Raw genomic sequence first — 14308 nt, 5'->3', positions numbered from 1 at the left:
TCAGCCTGCACATCCTGCCCAGCAGGTGAGTGTGGCCGTGAAGTGCCTGAAACCTGACGTGCTGAGTCAGCCTGAGGCCATGGATGACTTCATCCGGGAGGTCAATGCCATGCACTCTCTTGACCACCGGAACCTGATCCGTCTCTACGGTGTGGTGCTCACGCCACCCATGAAGATGGTGAGTGCTTGGGAGCCTGAAGGGCTGGGGCTGAGGTGGGGGCAGCCCCCACATCCCACTGTGCTCCCCCACCTGAGGGGCAGAGGGGCTCATGGGCCTAGTCGGGTACCGCCGCCTGCCTTTCACAGAGCTGTACCACGGGAGGGGCTGGCCCTTGCGTTCCTGCTGGGAATTTCTAGCCTGAGTCTCCTGGAGCAGCTTCTGTCTGGGCCTGTTTCCCATATTGCTTGGAGGGAGAGGCCTGGGATCGGCTGCAGGCCTAGGGCTCCTACAGGTCCCTGGAGGTCAGGTCAGGAAGGAACACTGAGGATGTCTGGGCAGCCTTCAGGAGTGGCACCAGGAGCCCACACTGGCTCCTCAGACGCACTCCTGCCATCTGTGTGGCCTCAGGTGACAGAGCTGGCTCCCTTGGGATCCCTGTTGGACCGGCTGCGGAAGCACCAGGGTCACTTCCTCCTGGGGACTCTGAGCCGCTACGCTGTACAGGTGGCTGAAGGCATGGGCTACCTGGAGTCCAAGCGCTTTATTCACCGTGACCTGGCCGCCCGCAATCTACTGCTGGCTACACGTGACTTGGTCAAGATCGGGGACTTTGGACTGATGCGAGCCCTGCCCCAGAATGACGACCACTATGTCATGCAGGAACATCGCAAGGTGCCATTTGCCTGGTGAGGGGCAGGTGCTGCTGGACCCCAGCCAGGTCCAAGCTGACCAGGCTGTGGATTTCGGGGGCCTCCGTATACATCACTGGTTCTCCTGGTCCTCGTGTGCCCTTCTCACCCACCCATCTGTTCCCCATCTGTCCAGGACTTCTTGAGGGGTACTCTAGGGCCCAGGGATAAAAACTGTGGGCCAAAAAGATGTGCTGCTCGGCAGGGTATTAAAAGGCTTCCTGAAGGACTCGATATTCAGCCCTTTGGGTGTCAGGAGTGTAGACTGTGGAGCACATTCTCGGAGAGCCAGTGATAAGCTGTGGAGAGCATGGTGATGGTAGTCATGCCCAGATCTGCCCTGGCCCTCTGCGGTTCATCTGTGCTGAGATCATTGTGGTCCCTCGGGGGCTAGCAGCACCCAGAGAAGCATGGTCTTTCCGGTGGGAGGAATCCATGCACTTCTGCTTGCCTTGTACCCTAGGCTGTGTGCGCACCCTACTTAATAATGCACTCTGCTCCTGGGTGACTCTGTGTCCTGAGTTATGCCTGTTGTCCCACGTTTATATTCAGGTGTCCTGCTTGAGTTAGTAAATTATAAGGCCTCTTTGTGAATAATACAACCTCTGAAACAGCCCTGTGGAGTGTGCAGGTTATTGTTCTATTTCTTAGGTGGGAAAGTGAATGAAGCTCAGAGGTCTTGAGTGAGTGTGCCTGAGTCCTGTTCCCTTTGAGGCACATGAGGGCCCACAAGAAGTCTTTTTCTTTTAGGTTTTTTGAGACAGGATCTTGCTGTATAGTTCAGGTTCACTTGTACAGATGGTCTTTTGATTCTGTTTGCAGTGCATGTTTCTCCCCCCATCTCAGCCCACCTCAGGATGTCCCTTTCCTAACCTCACCAGGAGGGGCCCCAGAGCAAGGGTGCACTTAGGTAAAGCCAGAGTGATATTTCCACTCGTTTGGGTTCTTCCCGAGATCCTATGTGAATTTCCTGCCCACGCCTTCCCGCTGAAATGACCCAGATCTGGAAGTTGTCATCCTCCTGCCAGACAGAAAACATCCTGAGGCCTCACCCCCTACCACCTGACCTGGAGCTTTTGGCCTCTCCCAGCTTCCCTGACCAGCACCCCCAGCCCCCAGCTGTGTGTGAATGAGCCCTGGGGTCCACGGTGTTCTCCAGGGTCAGGATGCCCTGCCCATCCTCCCCAGTCCCATGCGTGGGGCAGTGGGAAAAGCTTGTCCAGTGAGGGTTCCATGTCCATGGGGGCTGACTCCCGCATCTGCCAGGTGCGCCCCCGAGAGCCTGAAGACCCGCACCTTCTCCCATGCCAGCGACACTTGGATGTTTGGGGTCACGTTGTGGGAGATGTTCACCTATGGCCAAGAGCCCTGGATCGGCCTCAACGGCAGCCAGGTGAGGGGCCGTGCCCTCTAGGGGTGAGTGGCGTAATTCTTTCCCGGCTGCCACTTTGATGGTCACCTGAATGACCCTTTGTTGCCCACACCTGGTATTTGCCTGACCCCCCCAGGTGACTGAGCAGAGAAAGGCCGCCTAGGGGGCCAGGGGAGGGAAGATTCCGGGCCACTCATTCCCTTCTGTGGCCCACCTGGGCTGACACCTGGCCTGGGAACTGGGTCTGAGATGGTGGTGTGGCAGCCAACACATTGCCCAGGTTGGAGGACACGCGGGAGGTGGAGAGCCAGCTGAGCACACCACCGTCTTCCTAGATCCTGCACAAGATTGACAAGGAGGGGGAGCGCCTGCCGCGGCCCGAGGACTGCCCCCAGGACGTCTACAATGTCATGGTCCAGTGCTGGGCGCACAAGCCTGAGGACAGACCCACGTTTGTGGCCCTGCGGGACTTCCTGCTGGAGGTGAGGGGCAGCCTGCTTATGGGTGCTGCCTGAGGTCAACCCGGGGCAGACATAATGGGTCTCCACCTGCAGGCCCAGCCCACTGACATGCGGGCCCTGCAGGACTTCGAGGAGCCAGACAAGCTGCACATCCAGATGAATGATGTCATTACTGTCATCGAGGGAAGGTAGGACAGTGCCTACTGCAGGGACCCTGTGATGGGTACAGGCTGGAGGGGCAGAGACAGATCGCCCCCGCCTCCTGGGGTCGCATGGCAGCACACAGGCTGGTGGTGACAAGAGAGGGTGGGGCAGGCGGGCTCCTGCGCACTGGGCTTAGGCCCGGGTTTGCTGCCCAACTGGCTCCTCTTCCCCACTTGCTCCAGCTGCCACATCTGGGCTGCCACATTGTGCTGGCCTTGGGGCACAGCAGAGCAGTGACCCCAGCATCCTTCCTTTTATCCTCCCCTCTGCCTTCTCCCTGCCTGCCCTGGTGGAGGACTCTGCCCAACACCTGGGGCCCTGTAGCACCCAAAGCAAGCCCACACCTTTCCAGGCCACCCTCATCCACTTCCGGCCTTTCCGTCCTTCCTACCCCTTGGCTGGGTTGCTCTCACCTGGGCCCAGGCCTCTGGGTCTCCCCTGGTGGGGTCCTGTCTGTCCCCGAGTCCTCAGTTCCCAGCACCCTCTGTCATCTGATCCCCAGGGCTGCTGAGGACTAGTGGGGCTGGGTGGCTGGAGAAGCCTTTGAGGCAGGGGTGAGCTGGAGGACCTAGAAGAAGCGTGCAGCGGAGAATCCCCAGGGGCGCCCTCTCAGGCGCTGGTCGGCCTGGCGGCTTTCACAGAACATTTCTTCCTGCTCTGGGGCTCGGGCCTGCAGGGTATTAAGTAAAGCCCACATCAGCCTGGGAAGCTAGGTGACAGGTGTGGGCCTTACCTGCACCCACTGTGGCCCTGTTCCTAGCCCCAGGACTGAGAATGGCGTGCCATTGGGTGCCAGGGATGGGTATGGTTCCAGAGTACCTGGTGGGAGAAGAGAGAAAGCTGCTTGAGACCAGTGTGTGGGTGTGCAGGAGAGGGGAGAGGAAGGGCTGTGGGGGTGGCACCCTGGGAGCAGTCTGGAAGCAGGAAGGTGAAGGGGGCCTGGCAGAGCACCCTGATCGCCAGGAGCCACATGCTCCAGGGGGGTGACTCCGGCTTCCTGTGTCTGGGGCTGGTGTCCTAGGTCACCAAGAGCAAGGTCGGCCGTGGGAGAGCCGGAGAGTGGCTCTGTGCAGACCGTCACAGCTCGCCTTGTCCTGCCTTCAGTCCCCAGCTCTGGTTGGCTCTGCTGCTGGTTCTGCCTCCAGCTCCCCCTGCCCATGGTTTAGCTCTCAGCTTCCTCCTCCCTGGCCACCAGCCTGCCCTGGGTCCCTGGAGCTGCTCAGGAGAGGGGAGGTGAGGGTGAGGAGGCCACGACAGCCGGTGAGGATGGAGTGGGCCCATGTGTTGGTGGCAGCGGGGCTTTCACTCTGCCCTTCTGTTCTCGGTCCTGAGCATCAGCTTGGTGAGCCATCTCCACCTGTGTGTGGTGTGTGCTGTGTCTGCTTCTCTGGCTCCTGCTCTTGGGTATCTTCTCATCTCAAGCCTGGAAACTGCCTGTGCCCGGCTCCAACTTTTCTGGCAGCTTCGTGCTTCTTGGTGCACCGGGTGGTGGGCAGAGCTCAGCCGGGAGGCTGTGTCTAGATGAGAGGGACACAGGATGCCCAGTTTCTCGTAGGTCTTGCTTATGAGAGGAGGTGGCTGGCAGCCCTTCTGCATCCTGTTTTTATGGAAGTGGTGAAGAGGCCAGAGGGTTTGACATCCATCGCAGGGCCTTGTCCTTGTCCTGACCCGGGGCCTCTGCTTCCTATGTAGATGAGGACACCAACGGGCTGAGGTGCCCTTTGAGGAAGGAATAGCAGCAGCCTGAGCTGAGAAGGGTGTGCAGTGGCCCCTCGAGAACCAGGGAGGCCAGGGGAGGGAGGCTCCAGGTCCAGGCTGGAGGGACTGGGCCCTCGCTCACTCCCCCAGCGCCCTGCCTGTTTGCTTCAGAGTGGCGAGGGCCGTTGCTTGGGGACCCCACTGTGGGGGGCAGGCTGGTGAAGAGTCAGGCACCCTGGGCTGCTGGGCCTGCAGAGCCCGCGTGGGCAGTGAGCTGCAGCTCTGTCTGGCCTTCCCCGGGGAGAGGGTGTTTCTGTGGTGCCTGGTTACCCCCAGGGGCTCTCCTCCGTGGGCTGGGGCTGGAAGCCCTTGTGGCCCTGGGTTCAGGCCTGGACTGTGCCTGTGACAAGGGCAGGGTGTTGGTGGCACCTGTCACTGTCTAACGTGGCCAGAAGGAGGCCTGCTGGTCAAGGGAGGGGTGGGAAGGTGAGCTGCCAGACCCAGCCTTGCTGCATGCAGGGCCTGGGAGGACGGCGGGGCTGTGAGGCGCTTACCCTGGGAGCAGCATCTGGGGCCCGGGCTGACTTCCGCGGCCCGCGGCCCTCATGGTGGCCTGTGTGTGGCAGGGAGCCTTTCTCCTCCTCGGAACAGCCCTGCTATTTTCGGGTGGGTCTTGTCCCTTCTGGGGTGTTGTCCTGGCTCCTTCCTTCCTTGCCCTCCCTACCCTCCAGGCAGGGTATAGTCACAGGGTGTGTCTGCCGAGGGACTGGGCGCCTGTCATCTCCCAAAGCACTGCTTCGTAGGGGGTCAGGAGCCCCAGGCAGGGCCCAGGTGCCCAACCCCTCTTTCCTCCATGTTTGCTGTCCTCACTGGCCCGTTGCATCTCCGAGGACTCTTCTGTGTGCTTATGGCTTTGGGGCGGGTGAAGTAAGGGTGAGGGCGATGAGGAGCACAGGCAGCCTGGTGGCACACATGTGCCAGCAGCGTGACACTGCCGCCACTGTGCCTTAGCCCGGACTGCCCACACTGCCGTCATGGTGCAGTTCCAGCAGCGGGGGCGGGAGCCTCAGCCTGAGTGTGGCGGGGAGACCCTGTGCTTCTGTCCCGCCTCAGGCTGCCTCCATGGGGCTTGGTCTGTGTCGGCCACACTGGGTCCCATGTGAGACACCAGAGCTTGTCCTGAGGGGATGGGGAGCAGGGAGGAAGAGGGTGTGGCTGCCCTCTCTGAGGCAGGGTGTAACTGGGGGCTCCCTTGGGGCCTGCCATCTCCTGAGTCCTCTGGAGTTGGCTGGAGGGTGGATGTGAGGTTGGAAGGGGTGGGCTGGGCCTTGCTGGGGAGGAGGGAGGAGAGAGCAGCTGTGAGAAGACAGTGCTGGCTTTGCAGACCTCATTAGGTTGGCTGGTGGGGAGCGCTCGGTGGGAGAAGGGCTCTAGCCTGGCGCTGACCGTGCCGTCTCTGCGGGCAGGGCTGAGAACTACTGGTGGCGAGGGCAGAACACGCGGACGCTGTGTGTGGGGCCCTTTCCTCGCAACGTGGTGACCTCCGTGGCTGGCCTGTCAGCGCAGGACATCAGCCAGCCCCTGCAGAACAGCTTCATCCACACAGGGCATGGGGACAGCGACCCCCGCCACTGCTGGGGCTTCCCTGACCGCATCGATGAGTGAGTACCCAGCCCGGACCCCACTCCCTCCCGGTCCTGCCCTGGGGACTCCTGGCCGAGTCCTTCCCTGCCAGCCGGGAACAAGTCTCGTATTCCCTCCAGCAGAGGGGCTCGGGGTCCCATGAGGCAGGACTCACAAGGGACACCTCCTGAGGCACCTCGGCCCCCAGCCTTTTCCCAAGCTGCCATGCTTTTCATCAGTGGGACTGTGACCCCTCCTTGAAAGCCTCTGAACCCAGTGCTAGGCACAGCGAAACAGTGCTAGGCACAAGGACCTCTGCCCCTGGCTGCACCAGGAACCTGAGAAGCAGCTTCCTTTATGCCCTGGAGATGGCACCCCTGCCACTCCTTGGTGTTCACACCAGCCTGCATCCTGACCTGGCAGCATGGGGCTGCCGTCCCCTCCTTCCTGCATGGCTGCCAGCTGCCGGGCATGCATGGTGTGTGGTCAGAGTGAGAATTTTGGGCCCACAGTGCAGCCACACCGGGAGCTCTGCATCCCCTTTGAGGGTGCCGTAAGAGACCAGAGCTTGTCCCGAGGAGATGGTAGGGACCCAGGGCCCACACACGCACACTTACGTGTTGTCCCCTGGGACCTTCTCCTGTGGGGTGCTTCACCCATGCCCAGGCAGTGCTAGGCTGAGCAGAAGTGCCAGCGGTGCTCTCCCTTCCTCTGCCTGTGCTCCTCCGAGCCTTGCTCATTGAAGCTCTTGCCCTTACTCTTCCAGAAGTGAGTGCGGGGTGCAGGTGCCACTGTTTGTGCCCGGCGGCTGGGGTGGCGAGGTGCCGCCCGTGGTGTCCCCGCCCCGCCACACTTCTGCTGCAGCTGAGGGGAACAGGGTGGTGTTGGTGACCCTTGACCCTGCTCTGTCTGTGCCACTCCGGTCTCGATCTGTGGGTGGATCAGGACGGGTGGAATGGGAGTCGGAAGCCCAGACCTCGATCCACTTGGGCTCTCAGATGCAGGGTCTCAGACACAAGCCCCTCACGTGCTGAGGCTGCCTCCTGCCTGACCGCCGGGGGAAGCCCGGCCTGCTCCCAGAGGCTTCCACCTCCAACCTGGCTCTCTCTGCAGACTGTACCTGGGGAACCCCATGGACCCCCCTGACCTGCTGAGTGTGGAGCTGAGCACCTCCCGGCCCAGCCAGCATCTGGGAAGGGTGAAAAGTAAGCACCGCTCCGTGGTGTCCCCAGGCCGTCCCAAGACTGCTGTTCTGCTCTGGGGACAGCTGGGCCCAGGTGGCAGCAGGCGGGACAGCCGTGTCCCTGGCTCCGGCCGGGCGTGGGGTGGCTGAAGAGAGGCAGCTGTATCCGCTGAGGTGGGCATCCTCGCTGCCCTTTGTTGCCCTGCCCACCTCAGCTTCCCTCTCTCCTTCCTCCCTCCCCTAACCCTACTCTCCTCTCCTGAGCCTCAGCCAGGGCCTCCTCCGTGTCCTGTGCCCGTGCCTGTCGTTTGGGGCACGGCTGACCCCATCCTGCCGCCGCCTCCCATTTGTGTTCGGGGTTGTACAGTTGCTCACTCCTACTCACTGCGCACTCCCCCCGCCCGCCTCCGCCTGGCTCTGTCTCGTCCTCTCTTCTGTCCTCCCCCTGGGTCTGTCTCCCTCCCTGTTCTCTGTCCTCTCCCTGGGTCTGTCCCCCTCCCTGTCCCGTCTTCTGTCCTGTCGGCCCTGTCTCTCTCCTGACCTCTTCCCCATCCGGCCCTGTCTCCCGCCCTGTCCTGTCCGGCTCATTCCCTCTCCCTGCCTGTCCGCATGGCCTCTCTTGCAGGGGAGCCTCCACCTCGCCCTCCTCAGCCTGCCGTCTTTACTCCGAGTAAGTGGGGCTGCTCAGGATGCCCCCGTCCCCCTCCCCTCTCTCCTCTCCTCCCCTCCCAGAAGGTACACAAGCTGGGGGAGGCGGCTGCTGCTGTGAGCTTTCGCTGCTGGCCTGGCGTGGCCTGCCTGCCTACCCCGGGACCCTCAGGGCCTGGCTTGGGGACGTCTCGGCTCGCTGTGCCGTGGCCTGGCCCTGCCTGCTCCCTTCCTCTGGGATCTAGGGGGTTTGCTCAGCAGCTCGGTCTCCCCAGAAGGTCTTGCCGCTCGTGCCAGCTCTGATGGTGCGCTTTGTAGAGCTGGGGAGACTTCGCGGGGCCCAAGTGCAGGCGTGGGGGTCTCATGTCCTGGAGGGAGTGTCAGAGAGGCAGGGCTGGGTGTTGCCTGCGCTGCTGTAGAGGAGGCCAGGGGAGCAACAGCCCCAGAGGGCCAAGGGAAGGGGGACACAGACACAGCTGGTCGCTTCTGTCTGAAGGATGGGGTGCGCTGGGCACCTGGCAGCCAAGGGGCGGCTGACTGGGGGAATTGGCAGTGAGGCCTGTGGGGTACTTGGCTCCCTTCCTCATGTTCTGCCCTCTTGCATCCTCTGCCCTGCCTGACTCGGTGTCTCTGGGGTCCCCCTTTCCATCCAGAGCCCACCTACGACCCTGTGAGTGAGGACCCAGACCCCCTGGCCAGTGACTTCAAGAGGCTGGGTCTGCGAAAGCCGGGCCTGCCCCGGGGGCTGTGGCTGTCGAGGCCCTCAGCCCGGGTCCCAGGCACCAAGGCAGGCCGTGGTGGGGGCGGTGAGGTCACCCTCATCGACTTCGGCGAGGACCCCGTGGTCCCCGCCCCGCGGCCCTGCGCACCTTCCCTGGCGCAGCTGGCCATGGATGCCTGCTCCTTGCTGGACAAGACTCCTCCTCAGAGCCCCACCCGGGCCCTGCCGCGCCCCCTGCACCCCACTCCCGTGGTGGACTGGGACGCACGCCCGCTGCCCCCACCCCCTGCCTATGACGATGTGGCCCAGGATGAGGACGACTTCGAGGTCAGCTCCATCAACAGCACACTGGGGGGCTCTGAGCTGGGCCCTGGGCCCTGCCGGGGTGAGACCAATCACGCCTTTGTGCCTGAGCCCGAGCGGCACCCCCTGGCACTGGAGGACAACTTGTTCCTGCCCACCCGGAGTGGGGGCCCACCGCCCAGCTCGGCACAGACTGCCCAGATCTTCCAGGCACTGCAGCAGGAGTGCATGCGACAGCTGCAGGTCCCCACGGGCTCTCTGGTCCCCTCGTCTGGCCCCGTGGGTGATGACAAACCCCAGGTGCCACCTCGGGTGCCCATCCCCCCGAGGCCCACACGCCCCAGGGTTGAGCTGTCTCCAGCCCCCTTGGGAGAGGAGGAGCTGGGCCGCTGGCCTGGACCTGTGTCCCCTCCTCGGGTGCCTCCCCGGGAGCCCCTGTCCCCGCAAGGCTCAAGGACCCCCAGCCCCATGGTGACGCCTGGCAGCTCCCCGCTGCCATCCCGGCTCTCGAGCTCACCCGGGAAGACCATGCCTACCACCCAGAGCTTTGCCTCCGACCCCAAGTATGCAGCCCCTCAAGTGATCCAGGCTCCTGGCCCCCGGGCAGGGCCCTGCATCCTGCCCATTGTACGCGATGGCCGGAAGGTCAGCAGCACCCACTACTACCTGCTGCCCGAACGCCCTCCCTACCTGGAGCGCTACCAGCGCTTCCTCCGGGAGGCTCCAAGTCCCGAGGAGCTGGCCCTGCAGTCCTTGCCACTGCTGCCACCGCCCAGCACCCCAGCCCCCGCAGCCCCCACCGCCACTGTGCGGCCCATGCCCCAGGCCGCCCCCGACCCCAAGGCCAACTTCTCTACCAACAACAGCAACCCTGGTGTGCAGCCACCTGCCTCACAGAGGGGCTGCCCAGGGGATGGGCCAGCGGACAAGGTCCAGATGGTGAGTGGGGCTGGGCTGTGGGGTGGGTAGGGCCAAGGGACCCAGCGGGCTGGGCATGGTGCTGATGGGCGCTGTGCCCAGCTGCAGACCATGGTGCACGGGGTGACCACAGAGGAGTGCCAGGCCGCCCTGCAGTGCCACGGCTGGAGCGTGCAGAGGGCTGCCCAGTATCTGAAGGTACCATCGCCACCCACTGCTCTGACATCCAGGGCCCCGAGACTGCTGCTGCCCTCTCCCTGCTCTGACCCCCTGCCCTGCCCTGCCTGGCATGAGGCCCCTCAGCCTTGGGCCCCACGGCGCTGCTCTCCATGCCCCCAGGTGGAGCAGCTCTTTGGGCTGGGGCTGCGGCCGAGATTGGAGTGTCACAAAGTGCTGGAGATGTTTGACTGGAACCTGGAGCAGGCTGGCTGCCATCTCCTGGGCTCCTGTGGCCCTGCCCACCACAAGTGAGGACCTGCTTGCGGGGGACGCAGTCCCAGTGCTGGTTGGGAACGGTTGCTCCCAGGCGCTGGGGAGTCAGGGACTGGGCCTCGGGGAGAGGGGTCGAGCTTCATGCACCTCCACCACATCCCCTGCCCTTCAGGCCCTGCAGTCTCTTTTCGCGTTTCCGGTTAAGGCAACACTGAAGTGCTGAGGCCTTGGTACTCACCTATCTTCCCAGCAGTCAGGAGGCTGAGGCAGGATTGCTGGAGCCCAAGATTTTGAGACCGGCCTGGGCGACATAGCAAGGCCCTGTTTCAGCACATGCGTACATACATGAGTATGTGCATGCATGTGAACACAAGTGCACATACATAAACTTAATGCCCACTTAAAGGGGTGTTGCAGCTCCCCGAGTCCTGTTACCTCTTTCCTATACTGTGCATATACGTGTATGTGTATGTACGTGTATGTACGTGGACACGTAAGTAACACGGAACAGTGCATAAATACACAGGTGAAACTTCTGTCACAACGCGGGCCCACGGGGGACCCCGGCTCTATGGGCCTCACCTGCTGGGTGGGCCTGGGGCCCAGTGCCCAGTGCCCACTGCGCCGTCCAGGCAGACGTGATGGGAAAGCGGAGTGTGGGACGCGCTGTCGCCCGCACAGGTCCGTCAGTGTGAGGTGTTGGCTCCCACTGTCCTCACCCCATTTGCATCCAGATAAGCAGTGGCTTTCTTGTCCCTGTGTCCTTGGGCCCCGACAGTAGTGCTGCTCTCTAACGCAGAAAGCCATTCGGGGATGATGAGCGCCGGTCACTGCCTAGAGCTGGGGATGTTCGGCCTCTGCCTGGCACCGCCAGCCTGTGCTCACGGGACTTGGGCTCTCCCTGCGCAGGCGCTGAGTGCATCTGGAGGCTGAGGGTCTGCCCTGAAGAAATGATGTGAGCTGTCCATGTGCCGGGGTGGGGAGGGCCCAAGGGCCCGCCCAGGCTGGAGGACCCGCTGTCGCCAGTCGTTCCCAGTGACCAAGAGAGGCCCAGGCGGGTGCCCACCCTGCCCATCTCCTTTGCCCGGTGCTGTCCCTGCTCACTTTGGTTCAGTCCTCGGTGCTCCCAGCAGGAGGTGGGAAGGGCCCTGTGAACCGGCCAGGATGTCCGAGGCTGGGCCAGGCCCTGCCCTGGGGACCAGACTGAGAGAAGCCGGCATGACCCAGTGCAAGATGTGTGCCCACGCAGAGAGGCGCCCACACCCGCATGTCCTCATCGGGGCTGGGCACTGTCCGGGAGCCCCGCAGGCAGGGGTCGGGCAGCGTGTAACTGCGCCTGCTGCGGGCTGTGGACGTGTTAGGGGCTTGGCCCACCTTAGGATCTTGTGCCTGGAAACAGCCAGGATGGCTCAGGAAGTGGAGAAGAGGTGCCAGACTGTTTTCTGGCAGGGACCAGGGCCCAAGGCCCCAGGGTTGGAAGGAGACCAAGGGGCAGCTGCCCTAGAGGGACACCAGTGCTTCCTGTCTGCACCCAGCTCTTCCTCTGCGCCATTGTTTCCCACCAGCCTCTGTCGCCAAAGCTGCTGCCCCAGCTATCAATATCTGCTTCTTTCAGAGAAATAAAGTTAGTTTCTATTTTATGCTACTCATGGTGCCTGCTTGTTTCCTTGCCTGTTGGTGAGCAGGATAGCACCACCTGTCGGCAGAGGGAGGAAGTGCAGGCCTGGAGGCCCTACGAGGCCTACCTTTGCTCTGGATTTCTGTAAGGCAGGGGAGTGTATGCTGTGGAAAGCACAGGAGTCGGTTCTGGGGCTCAGCCAGAGGCTTTAGTAACAAGAAAGGATTAGTATAGAAATAGCTGGACGTAGTGGTACTCCTGGAAAATCATTGCCCAATAAATCACTGGAGGCCAAGCACTGCTGGACCAGGGCTATGGGTACTTAAAGGCACTCAGCCCAGGGAAACTTGGAGGAAAAGGAACAGGTTTACCCATCTTCTGGAGCCAGATGGGAACCAGATTGTATCTAATGCCAGCAATAGGGCCTAGTTTGGTGAGTTCATACACCAAATCCCACACCCAAATCCAGAGAAGCCAGTGGCCACCATTTAATATTCTAATATTTTAATTTTTTTGTGGTTTTGAGACAGGCTCTCACTATGTAGTTAGGCTGGCTGTGGACTCGCTGTGTAGCCCAGGTTGGCCTCACATTTGCGGGGATCCTCCTGCCTCAGCCTTCCGAGTGCTGGGATGACAAGCATTCGCCATCACACCTGGGTTGCCCCTACTTCTTCCTACACTAAGTACCTCACATAAGCGGAACCTTAGAGTATTTGTCCTCCTGAGGCTGCCTTACTTCATTCACTTTGTTGTTCTTCAAGGTGCAACTTTGTGGTTGCATGGATCAGTCTTTGCTTCCCTTTGAGGGCTGCATAGTATGTCATGTGACACATATGTCGTGACGAATGTTACGTTTACCCACATGTCTACAGGTGGCCTCCGCCTTTCGGCTTTTGTGAACAGCGCTCCTATGAACATGGGTGTTCAAATATCAAAATTCTCCTTCCAGTTCTTTTGGGCATACCCAGAAGGAGCACTGCTGGATCGAATGATAATTGCACTTTTGGATTTTTGAGGATGTAGCATACTGCATTCCGTAGTGACTAGCGGTTTGCAGCTCCACCAGCCGCGCATGGCATTTTGATTCACTGCGTCCTTCCAGCACTGGTCCTTTTCTGATGGTGTGAGGTGGGGTCCCATGTGGCTTTAATCTGCATTTCTGTGGTGATTAGTGACGCTGAACGTGTTGTGGTGTGCATGCCGACTATTTGTATATTTCTGGAGAAACATTTATTAAAGTCCACCTTTTTGCGGGGTGGAGGGTATTGAACCCAGGAACTACAACCCCAGCCCTTTTTTATATTTTTGTATTTTGAGACAGGGGTCTTGCTAAATTGTCCAGGCTGGGCTTAAACGTTTTTTGTTTTGTTTTTTTTTTTGTTGTTGTTTTTTTGAGACAGGGTCTCACTATGTGCTTGAGACTGACATGGAACTATGTAGCCCAGGCTGGTCTTGAACTCACTGTGATTCTCCTGCCTCAGCCTCCCAAGTGCTGGGATTACAGGCATGCGCCACCATGACCTGGCTGGGTTTAAACTTGTAATTGTCCTTCCTCAGCCTCCCAAGTGCTAGGATTACAGGTGTGCGCCACCATGCTTGACCCTTTGGTTTTGTTTGTTTTGAGGTGGTCTTGCTATGTAGCCCAGGCTGGCCTTGAACTTGCAGAGATCCTCCTGTCTCAGCCTCCCAAATGCTGGGATCACAGGTGTGTGCCAACACACCCGGCGTCTATGTTTTAATTTACACTTCCTGACTGGTATCTCATCCCTCACTGCAGGTATCACCTCCAGGGTTCCGGCAAGCGCGCGCGCGCACACACACACACACACACACACACACACACACACACACACGTCTCCAGCCTGGCCGCAGCCCGCCAGTTGCTCTGTCCACAGCAGCATACCTGGTCCCAGCCTGGCCTCCTGACCCGGCTCAGTCGGCTCAGACCAGCGGCCTTGGGAAGCCACCCCGCCCCAAGTGAGGCCTGAAGCCATGGCTTGGGTGGCAGGGCCAGTCTGGCAGTTACCCCAACAACTGCACCACCCCAACCCCACACAAACCCCTCAGTCCGCACTCGGAGGCCCTGCACCCCCTCTTCCTCGCAGAGGCTTTGTCCTGGGGACGGTGCCGGTTACTAAGAGACAGGAAGTAAACAGTCCCGGTAAAGGTGTTGCCACAGCCCTGCTCAGCTGACTCCACCAGGCGGGGAACGCCGCACTGGGACGAGGTTCCCAGGGTCCCTGTGTACCTGAAGCATGCGGAGCAGTCATAGGTGTCC

The 14308-nt window shown here is 61.1% G+C and overlaps 1 protein-coding gene across 17 annotated transcripts in view; it reads left to right on the top strand.

Annotated features, from left to right (window-relative positions):
• Positions 1-12052, top strand: part of Tnk2 (tyrosine kinase non receptor 2) — a 34956-nt gene extending 22904 nt beyond the window's left edge. For 5 of the 17 annotated variants that reach the window (XM_010623997.3, XM_010623996.3, XM_010623998.3 and 2 more), the window contains exons 5-16: positions 23-178; positions 569-846; positions 2116-2242; positions 2557-2703; positions 2776-2870; positions 6051-6245; positions 7321-7412; positions 8016-8060; positions 8692-10001; positions 10083-10178; positions 10320-10447; positions 11212-12052. In XM_010623997.3, the coding sequence (XP_010622299.1) occupies positions 23-178; positions 569-846; positions 2116-2242; positions 2557-2703; positions 2776-2870; positions 6051-6245; positions 7321-7412; positions 8016-8060; positions 8692-10001; positions 10083-10178; positions 10320-10447; positions 11212-11371 (2829 nt within the window). In that variant the 3' untranslated portion in view covers positions 11372-12052. Of the gene's footprint in view, positions 1-22; positions 179-568; positions 847-2115; positions 2243-2556; positions 2704-2775; positions 2871-6050; positions 6246-7320; positions 7413-8015; positions 8061-8691; positions 10002-10082; positions 10179-10319 lie in introns of all 17 variants that reach the window. The other 12 variants (XM_019207486.2, XM_010623990.3, XM_010623987.3 and 9 more) reach the window with 11 other exon arrangements.
• Positions 12053-14308: the final 2256 nt, after the last annotated feature.

The sequence above is a fragment of the Fukomys damarensis genome, unplaced genomic scaffold (assembly GCF_012274545.1).
Source record: "Fukomys damarensis isolate Sample0158 unplaced genomic scaffold, DMR_v1.0_HiC HiC_scaffold_12, whole genome shotgun sequence".
NCBI classification, from domain to species: Eukaryota; Metazoa; Chordata; class Mammalia; order Rodentia; family Bathyergidae; genus Fukomys; species Fukomys damarensis.
The sequence above is the reverse complement of the archived record's forward strand: the minus strand, read 5'-3'. Positions and strand labels throughout refer to the sequence as shown.